This window comes from Calcarisporiella thermophila (assembly GCF_041956535.1).
Source record: "Calcarisporiella thermophila strain CBS 279.70 unplaced genomic scaffold VTP21scaffold_3, whole genome shotgun sequence".
Lineage (NCBI taxonomy): Eukaryota > Fungi > Calcarisporiellomycota > Calcarisporiellomycetes > Calcarisporiellales > Calcarisporiellaceae > Calcarisporiella > Calcarisporiella thermophila.
The window spans coordinates 450235-463397 of record NW_027192193.1 but is presented as its reverse complement, the minus strand read 5'-3'; the positions used below and the strand labels follow the sequence as shown (position 1 = coordinate 463397).

Below are 13163 nucleotides of genomic sequence, written 5' to 3'. Positions count from 1 at the left end.
CTATTCCGCGTTTCTTTAACTCTTCGCGCAGGCGATCATCCCACTTGCCCGAACGTATCTCGTCAATTTCAGTAACCAATTTACTAGAAATAATTACAAATTCTAAGTTGATCTGATATTGTCAATATCCGTGTACTATATAATAAACATACCGAAATTGCTCTTCATCTTCCTTAATTGCTTTTTTGAGTTCTGCAATTCGCTCCCAGTACAGCCTGCGTGCAATTTTGACAACAGGATTTTCAGAAGCTGTTTCTTTTTTTTGTTTTTCCTTTATCAAAAAAGTTAATTAAGGTAATATTTAAATCAAAAGTTGTGGTATTACTTTTCTGCCTCACTGCGCTCCAATTCTTCCAAGAGGTTCGCGTATTTTTGGGAGCAAGTCTAACAAAAAAAAAACGATCAGTTTCTACACACATTTCACTTAATTAAATCAAATTTAAAGAGACTGTATGTACTTGTTGTGTGAAAACGTCTGGTCGTTTCACCATTGGGTGCCCACGCATGGCCTGCGCAATGGTTGCCCAATCATCACCACCCCATCTAAAGACAGCCTGAGCAAGCAGTAGCTTTTCAAAGACAGACCAGGAATGATTTTTTAACGCTTGTGGATCTGTATCCATTTTAAGGTGAAAACTGAGATCTAGGGATTGAAGAGTGTTCGGAAATAAGTGTAAGAACGCGATGATGACGTTTCAAACAAGATCTATTTCAGATAAATTTAAGACATATTTCAACAGTTACATAACTGTTCCAACTCTTAATTACAGGAAAGAAATTTTTATATTCAAAATTTATATATAGCGAGAATATAATAAAAAGAAAAGTGAAATTTATCAGTGCCAGCTCCCCTAACTCTTTTTCATTTCCCTGCATGAAAAATCACAACAAAATTAGGAAAAATAATAAATAAAATATTTATCTACGATGACGTTCTCTTCCCGTATCACTTCCTCCCACTCCTGCTGTAGCTGCCTGTGCTTGTACAGTTGATGTTGGAGAAGGTGCAGAACATCCCCGCATATCAACCAGTATCTGTGCAGCCTCCATGAGAGCAACTTGCTGACTCTTTCGTAAATTGAAACGTAATGCCGATTGCCACGCATAATGATGTTCCTGAGAGATAAAATTGTAGTTAATATTCTTTGCTCATTAAACTGAATTATGAAAATGTAACACTCGCCCATTGATGCTTGCTAAGTGAGTTTAAATGCTTATACTCCTTCCGACAAACATTACATTTATATCCTGTCCCATTTCCGCCATTCCCTGCATTATTCCCTAAGCTGGGACGCGGTGGTATATCCTCGTCCTCATCCTCAGCAACTGATTGCTTACGTTTTGTTCCAACTGTTGTAGAGACCCGTGCAGAGTCTTCATTTTGTGGTTGTATTGCGTCTGAATTGGGTATATCTGGATGGTTGGTCTTTTGTGAGGAATTGAGCGCTTCAATAGCTGAAAAAAGACGAGTAAATGAAAAGTGTCATTTAGCGTAAATGCTCATGAATTGTCATTTCTCCCGCTTGTTTACTCACAATTATCTTTACGTTCTTCAGACCAATGTGGGGGTGTCATGAGGGAAAAGGTTATCTAGAAATTACTTAAATTAATATATGCGAAGAAAATAGGACCAAAATTGCTAATGAATATTTTGTTTGACAGCAATATTTTCTTTTTCACAGAGAACAGAGAAGAAAAGAAATTTTATTTTATTTTCTGGCCTTTCTCACTTTTTTTTTTCCTTTTTACAAAACACAGTCACAATATAATTTTACGTAGCAGGTAAAAAGGAGGCTTGTGAATGAATAAGCTTATACACACAATATGAAATAAACACAAAAAGGAAAAAGAAACGTAATAACTACAATATTAATTATACTCTTAGAGTTGATCTTTATAGCTAATATTGGATTTACGTCGCAATCGTCGCGATTCATCTGACATATCTGAAATAAGATTGGAGATGGAAGCTCCTTCGTTGACGTCCACACTACTACCAACAGCATGCGGTTTCTTAGCAACCTGCAACAAATTTCGTTCTGCCTCTTTGTATTGAACTCTCGCACGGGCATCGCTTTCGCAGTCACCGCAACGCCAGGTATAACCTCTATACATATATAAGAAGACATATTAATTAAGGACAAAAATACGATTTCTATACATCAACCCACTTCTTTGGCAAGCTTCCCATTGGTGGCCAAATACACCCATAATGGAATGACCTTCCACACTCTGCGCAAGTAACGATATGGTCGGGGTCAATTTTTGCAGCTGTAGGGGATAGGCTGGCAATCTCTTCTTGAGGTCGCGGTTGGGAATGTGGTTGATGACATAGATCACAAATTTTGGGAACTAAACTACGCGCAGTAGTGGGGGATGGGGTACTATTGTCAACAGGAGATGAAGCTGGCTGGCGAGATGAATGACGGTTCACTCGTAATTTTGTTTCATTGCGATCATCGCCTTCACCACTTCCTGCTACTGGTGCAATAGGGTGCTTTCGTGGTCTTCCAACTTTACGGCGTGGAGTTGGTGTCGAAGTATTTTCCTGGTGAGCATCCTCATTCAAAGGTTTTTTATGTTCCTCTTTGAACGGAATAAGGGTGGACGCAGTTATACCAGAGGACTGTGGTACAGGTGAGTTCGAAACATTAACTGCTCTATCTCTTTCGTTTGCGGGCTATCCCAATAATATTCCAAAAGTTACTTATTGAAGCCATTAAAACAATCTTAAATAATCATTTACCGAGTCAGCTCTAAATTTTGATAGCTCTTGTACCTGTGCTCTTTCCGAAACTTCTTCACCGCTAATCAAACCATTAGATATCACGGTTGTACCCTTGTTTAGGGTTGCATTGAAAGTGTGAACAGCTGGATTATGTGTAGCAGGTATATTGGAAGTAGCACTATCTGATTGCGAAGGGGCAGGTAACAATACACGCATCGAAGATTGATCTTTCTTCTTTATCTTAGGTGGAGGTGGTACATAATTCTCGAGTTGAAAACAGCTTGATCCTGGGATTCCATGAAGACCTGGACTCGTTTTTTGCTTAAATGAGACTGAAATCGAAGAAGAATGTGGAGGGGTATTATTTATCATAATATTTGCTCCTTCAGCAATATGTGGTTGCGGACCGATCACTCCAGGCTGGTCATTGCGATTAGAGGCTAAAGGGACTGGACTTCCTGAAGTTTTTGCACTTGAGGTCTCCGCCAAGTTTGTCTTATGAGTAGGCTCATTAACAGCTGTAGGTGCAGATTTGTTAGAACCTCCATCAGAAAGATCATTAGTAGCTAATTTGCTTTTCCTTTCAGGTTTATATTCCAATATATCTAATGAAGAATTATCTCTCATTTGCCCAGGTTCATGGCCGATGGATTGATTATTGTACTTGCGCTTCGATTTTTCACCTGTGCCTCTCTTATATACTGTCTCTGCAGGCAACTTATTTCGCTCATTGTCTTCAGCTTGTAATGAATTTCCCATCTGGACACTAGAAGAATCTGCTTGCTGGGCATTATATTCAGGAGAAGTATAGTACTCTGTTGATGAATTGTTGTTGGATTTATATGCAGACTGGCGTGGAGATGCGGCCTGTATCAGAAGAGGTTGCGTAGTAGAAGGCAATGATGAGCCAACCATATTATCGGATTGCTGAGAATTTGAGTGCAAGTGAGTATCGGGGCGCGAAGAAATCAGCTGCATCGAAGGCTCAACTTGGCCACCGTTTGATTGTATAGGGGGTAGTATGTTGTTTTCCATCTCTGTTTGTGGGGACATAGCCACACTTTCATGAGATGATTGAGCCGAAATTTGGTTAAGGCTTCTCCGTCGGTCAGAATGGATATCTGGAGAAAAGGGAGGCGGAATTTTAGGCGAAGGCCATGCATAATGCTGAGAAGATGGAGTGTGCTGCGATTGAGTAATTACAGGGTGAAAAACACCTCGTGTTGGTGGTGGCATTGGCGGGAGTGGCTCAGAAGAATAACCGCTACCTGATTGAGTTTCTGAATTCTGCTGGATGTCTCTTAAAGCAACAGGGGACCAAGTTAAAGAATGGGAGGGTGGGGGTGGGCAGGACGCACGTTGGTCTGGAGAGAATCTCCCAAACGACGATTGACAAGGCTGTTCCTGACTGTGTGTAACATCAGGCGACGTAAATGGCTTTATCGTTCGTGGAGATGATACTCTTGCAGGCAAGCTCATTGGACGTTGGGCCACATGTACATTTGTTGAATTAGAAGGATTCAACTCGGTCGATTCAGAGGTAGAGGCGTGGGTTCCGTATGAACCAGTATGCGTGTCATAGGGGGATTCATGAGAATAAGGATCGAAACTCTGATACGGTGAAGTCATTAGAAGATTGCTCACTGTTGGTTGCCGCCATCCGCCAGCATTATGTTCAGTTGATGAAACTGCTGAGTTGGTATAAACTGGACCATGCGATGGTTGTTGCGATTTAACCGAAGCTCCTGGATTCTGATTAATTGATTGGTCGGCTAGGCGCTCCCCTTCTTGGGTTGCTAATGCAGAAACTGTGGAAGTTGGGTTAGCTTGAGGCTGTAATGTGGACGCTGACATTGCAGATTGGCTTGTAGCAGCAGAAACATTGGATAAACCGGAAGATGGACTAAATAATGGAGGAGTTTGAGCCCGCATTAATCTGCTCTTCTTGCGCGCAGGCTTTTGTTGAGGACTATCGCGCGAATCCAGGCGCGGCCTCCCAACTTTACGTTTCGTTTGTCGCATTTTCGTGTTTGAAGTCGAATTTGACCCAGAATATAGCCCAGGCGGTGATATTTCAGGCTGAATTTGAATTGCTGCAGGCTGCATAGGCGAATATTCCTTAGCATTGACTTTTGCTATTTCACTTGGAGTCTCAGCAAGTTTAATTGATCGAATGATATCATACGCATTTGCATTCCAACGGCTATTGGGAGGAAGTTTTCGGAAGTCTCCTACAGGATCATCTGAATGTGGTATTCCAGGCTGAAAACGTAGAGTCTGAGGATTATATAGGTCGATCATACTGAAGCATCTTTTCAGACATAGCCTGAGCTCAGCCATTTGAAGCTCCAGAGTCTCCCTTTCGCGCCGTGCTTGCTCCAATTTTGACGCGATATCGTTTGAAGTATTTTTACGAATTTTATTCGCCTGATCAGTGAGATCGTTGACCTGTGCACTTAGCGCCACAACAGCACGTCGTTTCTTAGATATGCTTTCTTCCATTTCACGCGATACCTTTACATATTGGCTTTCCCAAAACTCTAAAAACCCGACACCCGTCATATCAATAATTTCTAAATTCTCGAACTTAGCTTTGAGAGCATTTGCGCGCCGATGTGAATGATACGCTTCAACTTCAGCTAAAAACTTGTCTCTTTTGCGTACCCATTTTTCCCATCCATTAAGCTTATGGTCACCACCGCCAGCACCGCCATGTTGCTTGCAATATACAAAATAAGGGTCGGACATTTCGGGGGTATCTTCAATCACTTCGGTTAAAGAGTACGCTTCAGCACAGGAAACATGAAAACTTTTACGACAACCACCAGCATCGCATTGGAGGCAAGCTCCTACGCGAGCTTTCTCTGGATCAGCGCATATAGAACATGTCTAAATAATGTCATACAAGAAAAATAAAATAAAATATATTAATATCCAACCTGCAAATCAGTGAATAAAATAGTAAGTATTACTAATCCCCATCGCTTAGCCGGGACACCCTTAAGTGAAATGCTATCTAGTCTCTCGCGGTCATGGAAACTAGAGCCAGGCATCCAGAGAGCACAGACAATGTGCACCCATCCTTGACTGGGGTCTTCGTCTACTAGCTTTCTAAATGCCCCATGAGTGTTTGGGCAGAGGACACAAGACTGAAATTTTGAAAATTAGTAAACTCTAAACAATCATTAAATGGTGTCAAAATTAATGATTTACCACTAATTCACCAGGCTGTGCTTTGCAACGATCGCAGTACCAGGGCTCATCAGGACCAGGCACTTTTGTGATCCCATAGCACTCTGTAAATCGACAAGTTAAATAAATGGAAGTATGTTGTAACACTGCTACATCATTTAAACATACGTTGATGAACTAAAACTTCACAGCGAGGATTATCACAATAAACGAAAACATTGTTGTCCGATGTGCTGTTTTCTGTGCAAACACAACACACTTCAGGGTCTTTGTCCTTCTACATTAAAGAAGAATATAAAAAATTATGATATAAACTTGCCATGTCAACAATACGAAATATCGAGTCTTACCCATTCTGCTAACCACTCAGCGATCTTTTGCGGCGAATATTTTTCTTCATCATCTTCCTTGTACACTTTATTCGCCTCATCTTCAGATTGGCTGCTGTGAGAATCTACATCGCTCAACTCGTCCTCATCAGGTAATCCATTAAAAACAAAATCCGCATCATCCTCGCTTAAGTCTTCGTCCACTGATATATTCATATCATCTGCAAGTTTTACTTTGATACGACGTTTGTTGGGACCACGATTGGCAACTAACATAAAAAAATAAATAAAGTGTTATAATGAAGGGAGAAAATATATTAAAGATTAATAGTAGTGCAAAAAAAAAAAGATTTTCCAGTTAAAGATTTCAAGATTTTGTGGATTAATATAAAGTAAAATAAAAAAAAAATATTGAGCTTACATATTTTATGGATTAATGTTCCTTCAGAAGAATCTCCAGGTGCCTGATTTAACTCTACAGCCATAGGCGTAGCTGTTTCTTTTGATGTAGAATGAGTTAAATTATTAACGTGTTCCTCTAATGGCTGTGGCTGTTTTTTCTTCCGCCCTCTCCTTTTTCTAGACGGCTTTTGAGTCTGCTGAGGTTCTGATTTACTAGCAGTGGAATGATCGCGAGTTGATGATTTTGGTGGCATGCTGGTTAGATCCATTTTGTTGAAGTTGTATGTTATATTATGAAAGGGTATATTAGTTAACAAACATAAGAGGCTCACCAACAGCGAAGAAATGAAAAAGAAATAACAAACCTCAGATAACAAAGTTTTGAAGTTGGGCAAACCTTATAGAGGTTTGTGGTCTCTGTTGTACACACGTATTTTAAAAATTTGTGATTGAAAATGTCAGAAAAGGAACAGGAATAAGTGAAAAGAAATTAGAAAACTAAGCTATCTGGAAAATAAGTCAGCAACATATCAAAAGCCTTCTAAAAAAATTATAACTATTCTACCTATATACTATTGGTATTGAATAGCTTAGCTATAGCATCCGTAGAGAGAGTTATTTACTGATAGGTTAGGATATTATTAGGTTATTTACCTTAAATGGAATAAATAACATGTCGAGTAAATTCTCTCATTTTCTTATTTTTTAATCGATGGTGTAATCCTTATATATTTACTTGTTAGATCATGCTAGAAAATAAAAAACTTTAAAATTTGATTTCGTAGGAATATCCTGCTGACCATTACACTGAAAAACCCCAAACTATATTTTTTTTAGTGTCATTTTGCTGAAATTTATTTAAGGTAAAATACTCTATATCCTAGACTTGTTCATTGGGGACAAAATTTCCCTGCGAAACATTATAACGGAAGCCTCTAAAATTGGGTGGAACTGGAGAAATGAGGTATTTTCACTATGCTCTTTATTTTGTTTGATCCCAGGCTTCATGAAGTAACATTATTAGAGTATAGTTTTAAATTTTGCAATAGAGGCAGTGTAAAATATCTAATTCAGCTGAAGATGAAGAGGTAGGCAATCAGTTATGGCAGTTAACTATGTCGATAGAGGATTATGCCTTTATCATTGCTTGGAGACAGACTTTCGTAAAATGAAAAAAAAATTGAGCTTATTAAATGGGCGAGAAGAGCCAGGGCAAATACATTTATTTGCCCAAGATGAGAAAGGTTAAAAATAAATTACCTCTGTAACATGCTCTTCATTTAGTAGAAGAAGCTCATGGCAAACCATTGCATTCCACGCTCAGCGAGTGTGTATAAATATCCAAGCGAACCTGCTTCACTACCCAAAAAACACAAAGCATCTCCTCTATCTTCCCAGCAACCTATTCAACCAAAAGAAAAACCTCCCTATAACCCAGATTTTTGCAATGTGTAAAACTATTAAGCTCAGTTTCTTTGTTTTCTTCACGCTGGTTGTCTTGGTTGTTCTCAATGCTTCAGCAGCTGTCTCCGTTGCGCCTACAAAGACTGGAGCTGCAGCCAATATCAAGCCCACCCCGGCTGCCCGAGTAGAAACTGTGCCCATTAAGCCAGAGAAGCCGGTCCAGTTCTCACGCTCCACCATCGATCGTATGGAAAAGATAATGTGGACATCTATCTTCTCGCTCAGCCGTGTTCTGAATGCCCTTGAGAATCCTCTCCAGGCTGACAAGTTGATTAATATCCCGCTCAAGGAAAAGCCGAAGAAACTTGAGGCCAGGCAGGAGTTTGGGAGATTTCGGATACTGAGAGTTCTCCGGCGCGTCATCCGAGAACTTGCAGTCGTATTGAATGATTTAGAGGACGAGCGGCAGCAATCACGCCGACTACTTGAAGGGAAGCCAAGTTTCGGACTCAACCGATCGATCTTTACATTGAAAAAAGTGGTCCGCGAGCTCAGAGAACTCCTCTCCTCGTTGGAAGGCGAGAGACTAATAGATTATCCCGTACTGCACTAGGACTTCAATTTTTGATTTGCAAAAATATCCCATATGTCTGAAAATTTGAATACATCATTTGCTTCAAAGTTGTGCAAAAAAAGTTTGACCCTGCTTTAGCTCAATAAATTTTCTCATCTTCCTACAGCTTCATACAATTTTCTCCTGCTGTTATCCCTTTCACTATTATTCTCAAGTCCTCAACTAATTTGAAAATTTTAATCGAATAAATTTAGCTATCAAACCCGCTCAAATAATATAACCAATATAGACGGTATAATTTTAAAAAGATGAAAGATCACTCATAATTGACATATTATTGATAGAATGATACTTAAGCTAAGGCCAATTCTTTGTTTGCAATGAAAATATAAAGTAAAGAAAACAATTGTAATTATAGGCTTTGTTAAACATTGCTTTGAAAGATATTTAGATTATTAATGGTAACCCATAATTCAAACTCCGCATTTAATTCAAACAAGGCTAATCAATCATTAGTTGAAAGACTGGGATACGTTTATACTTTTATCCCAACGAGAACAATTAAATATCTTTTATTTGTATTTTAAATTCCAAGTTGTAGACCTCTCATCGATAGCAAAAGAAATAATCATGAAAAATACAGCAAATTTAAACATATATCAAACTTGAAAAATGATAGAGTAGCTCAGGGATATTGCAATCCTCCACTTGTATACAAAGTTTAAATAATTAATACATTGATTCATAGAGTGCTTTAAATCTCTATTTACATTTCAAAGGTAAAATTAATTTAATTTGGATTAAGTCATTATATTATTAAGTTTATGATCCTTGAACATAAGGTATATAGTAAATCAATTGTCTTGCTCTAAGTATTCAAACGCATTTATTTCAATATAGTAATTTCTAGCGTGTAGGGTGCGGCTCGTTTAATATAAAATCGTTTTCAAATAACATTGCCATGAACAATCCAGTTTACGGTACAATTCCCTAAGCACTTTAAAATATTAATCTCTGAGAAAAAGCGGGTCGAAATTCATGGTCAAATGATAAAATGTTTGTCAGCCATAGCTTATGATTTGATAAAATATCCACACTAGCTGAATCACCACTGTGGTTTTCGAGTTTATAAAAAGAATATCGCGTAGTTAATCCCCCTTGGACTAACATTGCTCTTTTATATTTTTCAAAGAAGAGTTATTTTATCATTAGATCTTATTAAGCCAATCATTGCATTTGATCCAATCAAATATTACTTTCCATATATAGAAAATATATGTATTAACATATATCAGAGCTATATTTCGACGTTTCGAATAGTTAAGCCAGATATTTCTTAAGTATTTAAACCACTTAATTCAAAATGAAAAGGCAAAGCATTATCAATTCTTTAATGCTAGGTTCTTATAAACCGTTACTGGCTCTAGGACATTAAAAAAATTACATAAAAAAATCTCCTTTTAAATGCTGCTGCTAGTAAAGTGTTCTCTCTAACTTCAGGATGAAGATCAGTGAGTTCCTGGGTGATATTATGAGTTTAGTCAATAGAGTTTTGTTAGTTTCAAATGCCCTGCAATTATATACTAATATGATTGTAATTCTTAATATATAAGCATTTACTATTATGACAAACATCCTACTAAGCATTATCTGGGATTAGTTGTGATTTCTTTCGAGTTTTATACATATTTGCCCAATATTAACGAGTAAGATATAGATAAAGAGCTTTATTAAATATTGTGTTAGTATAGAATACCCTTCTTAGAAAGCGAATAAAATTGGTTAATTAATATTTACTAGTTGATGTCACCATGTCAAAGTTGCTTATAAATATATAGTTTTATCTGAACTCGATTATTCTACCGTGCCTTTTTATAACCTTTGCATAAATAAACCATATCAATATGAAAGAAACATATTTTACTTTATTTCAATATCTGTCCAATCAAGTGTAAAATCTTGGAAGTAAATGTGATTTAAGGACCAATAATTATGAGGCGCAGCATTGATGACGATTTCTATCTCTTAGATATACATATCCTCTCAGGACCACGAGAGAGAGTAAGGAAGACGTGACACACAAAACAAGATCATCGATCGCTCCTTGAATAATAAATTAATCAAGATTCGCTCCTATTTCACTAAGATTTCTGGAAAAGCTAGGAGGACGCATATCTAAATTCGCTCTCTTCTCATTGAAGAGTTTGATCCATCGTAATTTAATTAATTATATTTGATTTCAAGCTCAGGATGGAAACGCTACAGCGTACCAAGACTGGAGGAGGTGTTGTGGAAGAGTCTGGGCTTGAGTGGATGCTTGATGTTTGGGTTCGCATTAAAACGGTGAACGATGAAGAGTTTGAGGGCAAAATATTTGCCTTTGATCCCGTGATTAACTGTTTGGCCATTGAAGTAAGTATTCGAGCCAATATCCACATGATGTAATACTAGTATATATTAAATGAATTAATATTCAAATCATTCCGCATATTTTTTTAATTCCAAGTGCGCACATCAACCAACCCATACTCAATATCCTCGCCCATCCTGCACTACTTCTACTGAAGGTATTACGAAGCGGGATTATCGCATCATCAAAACGAATTGCATCAAGGAAGTCACGCCACTTGGGGAATCGAATGGCTGGGATGTGAGTACGTTTGCAACAGTGGAACCGGCCGTGGGACCGGTACCTATTGACCGGATAAAAGGACGTGAGAAGCGGGCTATACAAGAAACTTGGACATCACTATCGCGAATTGGTGTTGGAGTGACACGAGAAGCCCAAGAAATATTCGACGCATTGAGCAAGACGTAAGTTGGCCATGCTTTTTATTATTGCCTTGTTAATAACGCAATGTATCTGCGACTCCAATGCATATACATTATGTATACGAACTATTTTCCCGTTTTAACTTCAAGCTGAAGAGTGTCTTTCAGGGGATATACACTCTATCTCAATTTACCAAATTTATTCATTTTTGACCGATATAGAGCAAGACGAAAAAATTTTAACCTATTTTATATAATATCTAGATTACCATGCCGATGGCACAAAGACACGATTATTGTCTTGGATGAGGTAGTGATTCGCCCTCCGTACACTGCTGAGAGTTGCCTTGCGAATGCACCTGCGGCTGGAACCTTAGCCCGAGTACAGAAAGTGGTAAGTTTTTTTTATTATTATATCGATAGTTATAGTTGGGTGCTAATTTTGAACTCGATTTTTCATTAGTTGGAAGGCGAGAGACAAAGGATGGCAGCAATTAAAAAATAGGAGGAGTGGGAAAATTAGTGGTATGCATTATGTTTGTGTTTATTTTTTTTTTTGTGAATGATGTTATTAAAGGTTGCCTGAAAATTTCCTTTTATTCTTTACGTCGAAGAAAATTTGGGTATTTTCTAGATTCTCTTTTTCGAAGAAACATTTGGGTTGCCTGGAAACAAAGCCCTTGTTCCACACCGAAATGAGCAAATTTCAACTCATAGCTAGTCACCTACTGTTTTTTTTTGGAATATTTTATCTGAATATTTTCAGTTTTAATATGCTAAAAATGGAATCTTTCTGGGTTGATAAAATTCGTTCAAGAATTTTCCACGACTTTACTTCCGAGGGCCAAGCCAACGGCGACTCAAAAGGATAAGTCGTTAAACACTCTATATATATGCTTGCGTTTTCTGAAAATAAGGAAACGTTTAATTCTGTTATTATAGACGAAAACTAAAAAATTCATGTAATATGAGCTTATACTTTAATTCGTTTTTCAACACCGTCCTCCTTCACTCTCGCCCTAAAGATAAGGCGTTAGTGCCAGTACCAGAAGAAGGAGAAGGCTTTTACTTCCAAGATGAGAAGATTCAATTTTCATTCCCCCAAGTTCACAATGCAAATGGAAAAACAATCCGGGGTCGACTATTTCTCACCTCACACCGACTTATCCTACTTCCCAATACCCATTCCCACTCTCCGCTTCAGAGCTTCTCCCTTTCTTTAGCAAGATGCCATAAAATTCAGGTTGTTAAGAGGACAATCCAACGATCTTTACTTATAGTGGCCACATTGTTGAACGGAGAAAGTCTGAAAATTGAATTATGGATGGGGAAAGGCGAAGATACATTCCGAGATTACTTGAACATGATTGTGGAGAGCGAGACCATGGCAAGAAAGAGAAACCCTCTGATGAGACGGGATGGAAAGGAAGAGTGGTTAGAGGCTCCACCTGCTTACGAAAATCTGGACAGGCCTCCTGCATACTCTGTATAAAACATAAAATTGATGGACTCTATTCTCATCTTTGAAAATTACATTTTGTAGTATTTTCATTTCTTATATTCATTTTTACATAACACGCAACCAAAAGTTTTTATGTACATTTAACTTTTACTAACCCTGATTTCTTGTATCGGATGGATCATTACTTTCACGACAAGCATATTTCTTCTTATGCTTTATTTATATTCATATTTCTCACCCTTTTGATATTTGTTGTAATAAAAATGCTACTCTTACGGAAATCGTTTTTTAAGAGTAACT

The 13163-nt window shown here is 38.0% G+C and overlaps 6 protein-coding genes across 6 annotated transcripts; 3 read left to right on the top strand and 3 right to left on the bottom strand.

Annotated features, from left to right (window-relative positions):
* Positions 1-15: 15 nt before the first annotated feature.
* VTP21DRAFT_7065 (uncharacterized protein) lies at positions 16-623 on the bottom strand (the record flags this gene model as incomplete). Its single annotated transcript, XM_069397765.1, has 4 exons — positions 16-83; positions 153-271; positions 326-384; positions 459-623. The coding sequence occupies 4 exons, from the start codon at positions 621-623 to the stop codon at positions 16-18; spliced, it is 411 nt and encodes a 136-aa protein (XP_069255292.1).
* A 295-nt stretch (positions 624-918) lies between these two features.
* Positions 919-1575, bottom strand: VTP21DRAFT_7064 (uncharacterized protein; the record flags this gene model as incomplete). Its single annotated transcript, XM_069397764.1, has 3 exons — positions 919-1116; positions 1184-1455; positions 1536-1575. The coding sequence occupies 3 exons, from the start codon at positions 1573-1575 to the stop codon at positions 919-921; spliced, it is 510 nt and encodes a 169-aa protein (XP_069255291.1).
* A 306-nt stretch (positions 1576-1881) lies between these two features.
* VTP21DRAFT_7063 (uncharacterized protein) lies at positions 1882-6920 on the bottom strand (the record flags this gene model as incomplete). The annotated part of the gene is made up of 8 exons (XM_069397763.1): positions 1882-2107; positions 2172-2680; positions 2747-5617; positions 5701-5877; positions 5942-6024; positions 6089-6197; positions 6271-6518; positions 6671-6920. 8 exons carry the CDS (start codon positions 6918-6920, stop codon positions 1882-1884), a joined length of 4473 nt encoding a protein of 1490 aa, XP_069255290.1.
* Positions 6921-8098: 1178 nt separating this feature from the next.
* Positions 8099-8668, top strand: VTP21DRAFT_7062 (uncharacterized protein; the record flags this gene model as incomplete). The annotated part of the gene is made up of 1 exon (XM_069397762.1): positions 8099-8668. One exon carries the CDS (start codon positions 8099-8101, stop codon positions 8666-8668), a length of 570 nt encoding a protein of 189 aa, XP_069255289.1.
* Positions 8669-10879: 2211 nt separating this feature from the next.
* On the top strand, positions 10880-11906 carry VTP21DRAFT_7061 (uncharacterized protein; the record flags this gene model as incomplete). Its single annotated transcript, XM_069397761.1, has 4 exons — positions 10880-11041; positions 11136-11443; positions 11666-11795; positions 11865-11906. The coding sequence occupies 4 exons, from the start codon at positions 10880-10882 to the stop codon at positions 11904-11906; spliced, it is 642 nt and encodes a 213-aa protein (XP_069255288.1).
* A 462-nt stretch (positions 11907-12368) lies between these two features.
* Positions 12369-13007, top strand: VTP21DRAFT_7060 (uncharacterized protein; the record flags this gene model as incomplete). The annotated part of the gene is made up of 2 exons (XM_069397760.1): positions 12369-12887; positions 12945-13007. The coding sequence occupies 2 exons, from the start codon at positions 12369-12371 to the stop codon at positions 13005-13007; spliced, it is 582 nt and encodes a 193-aa protein (XP_069255287.1).
* Positions 13008-13163: the final 156 nt, after the last annotated feature.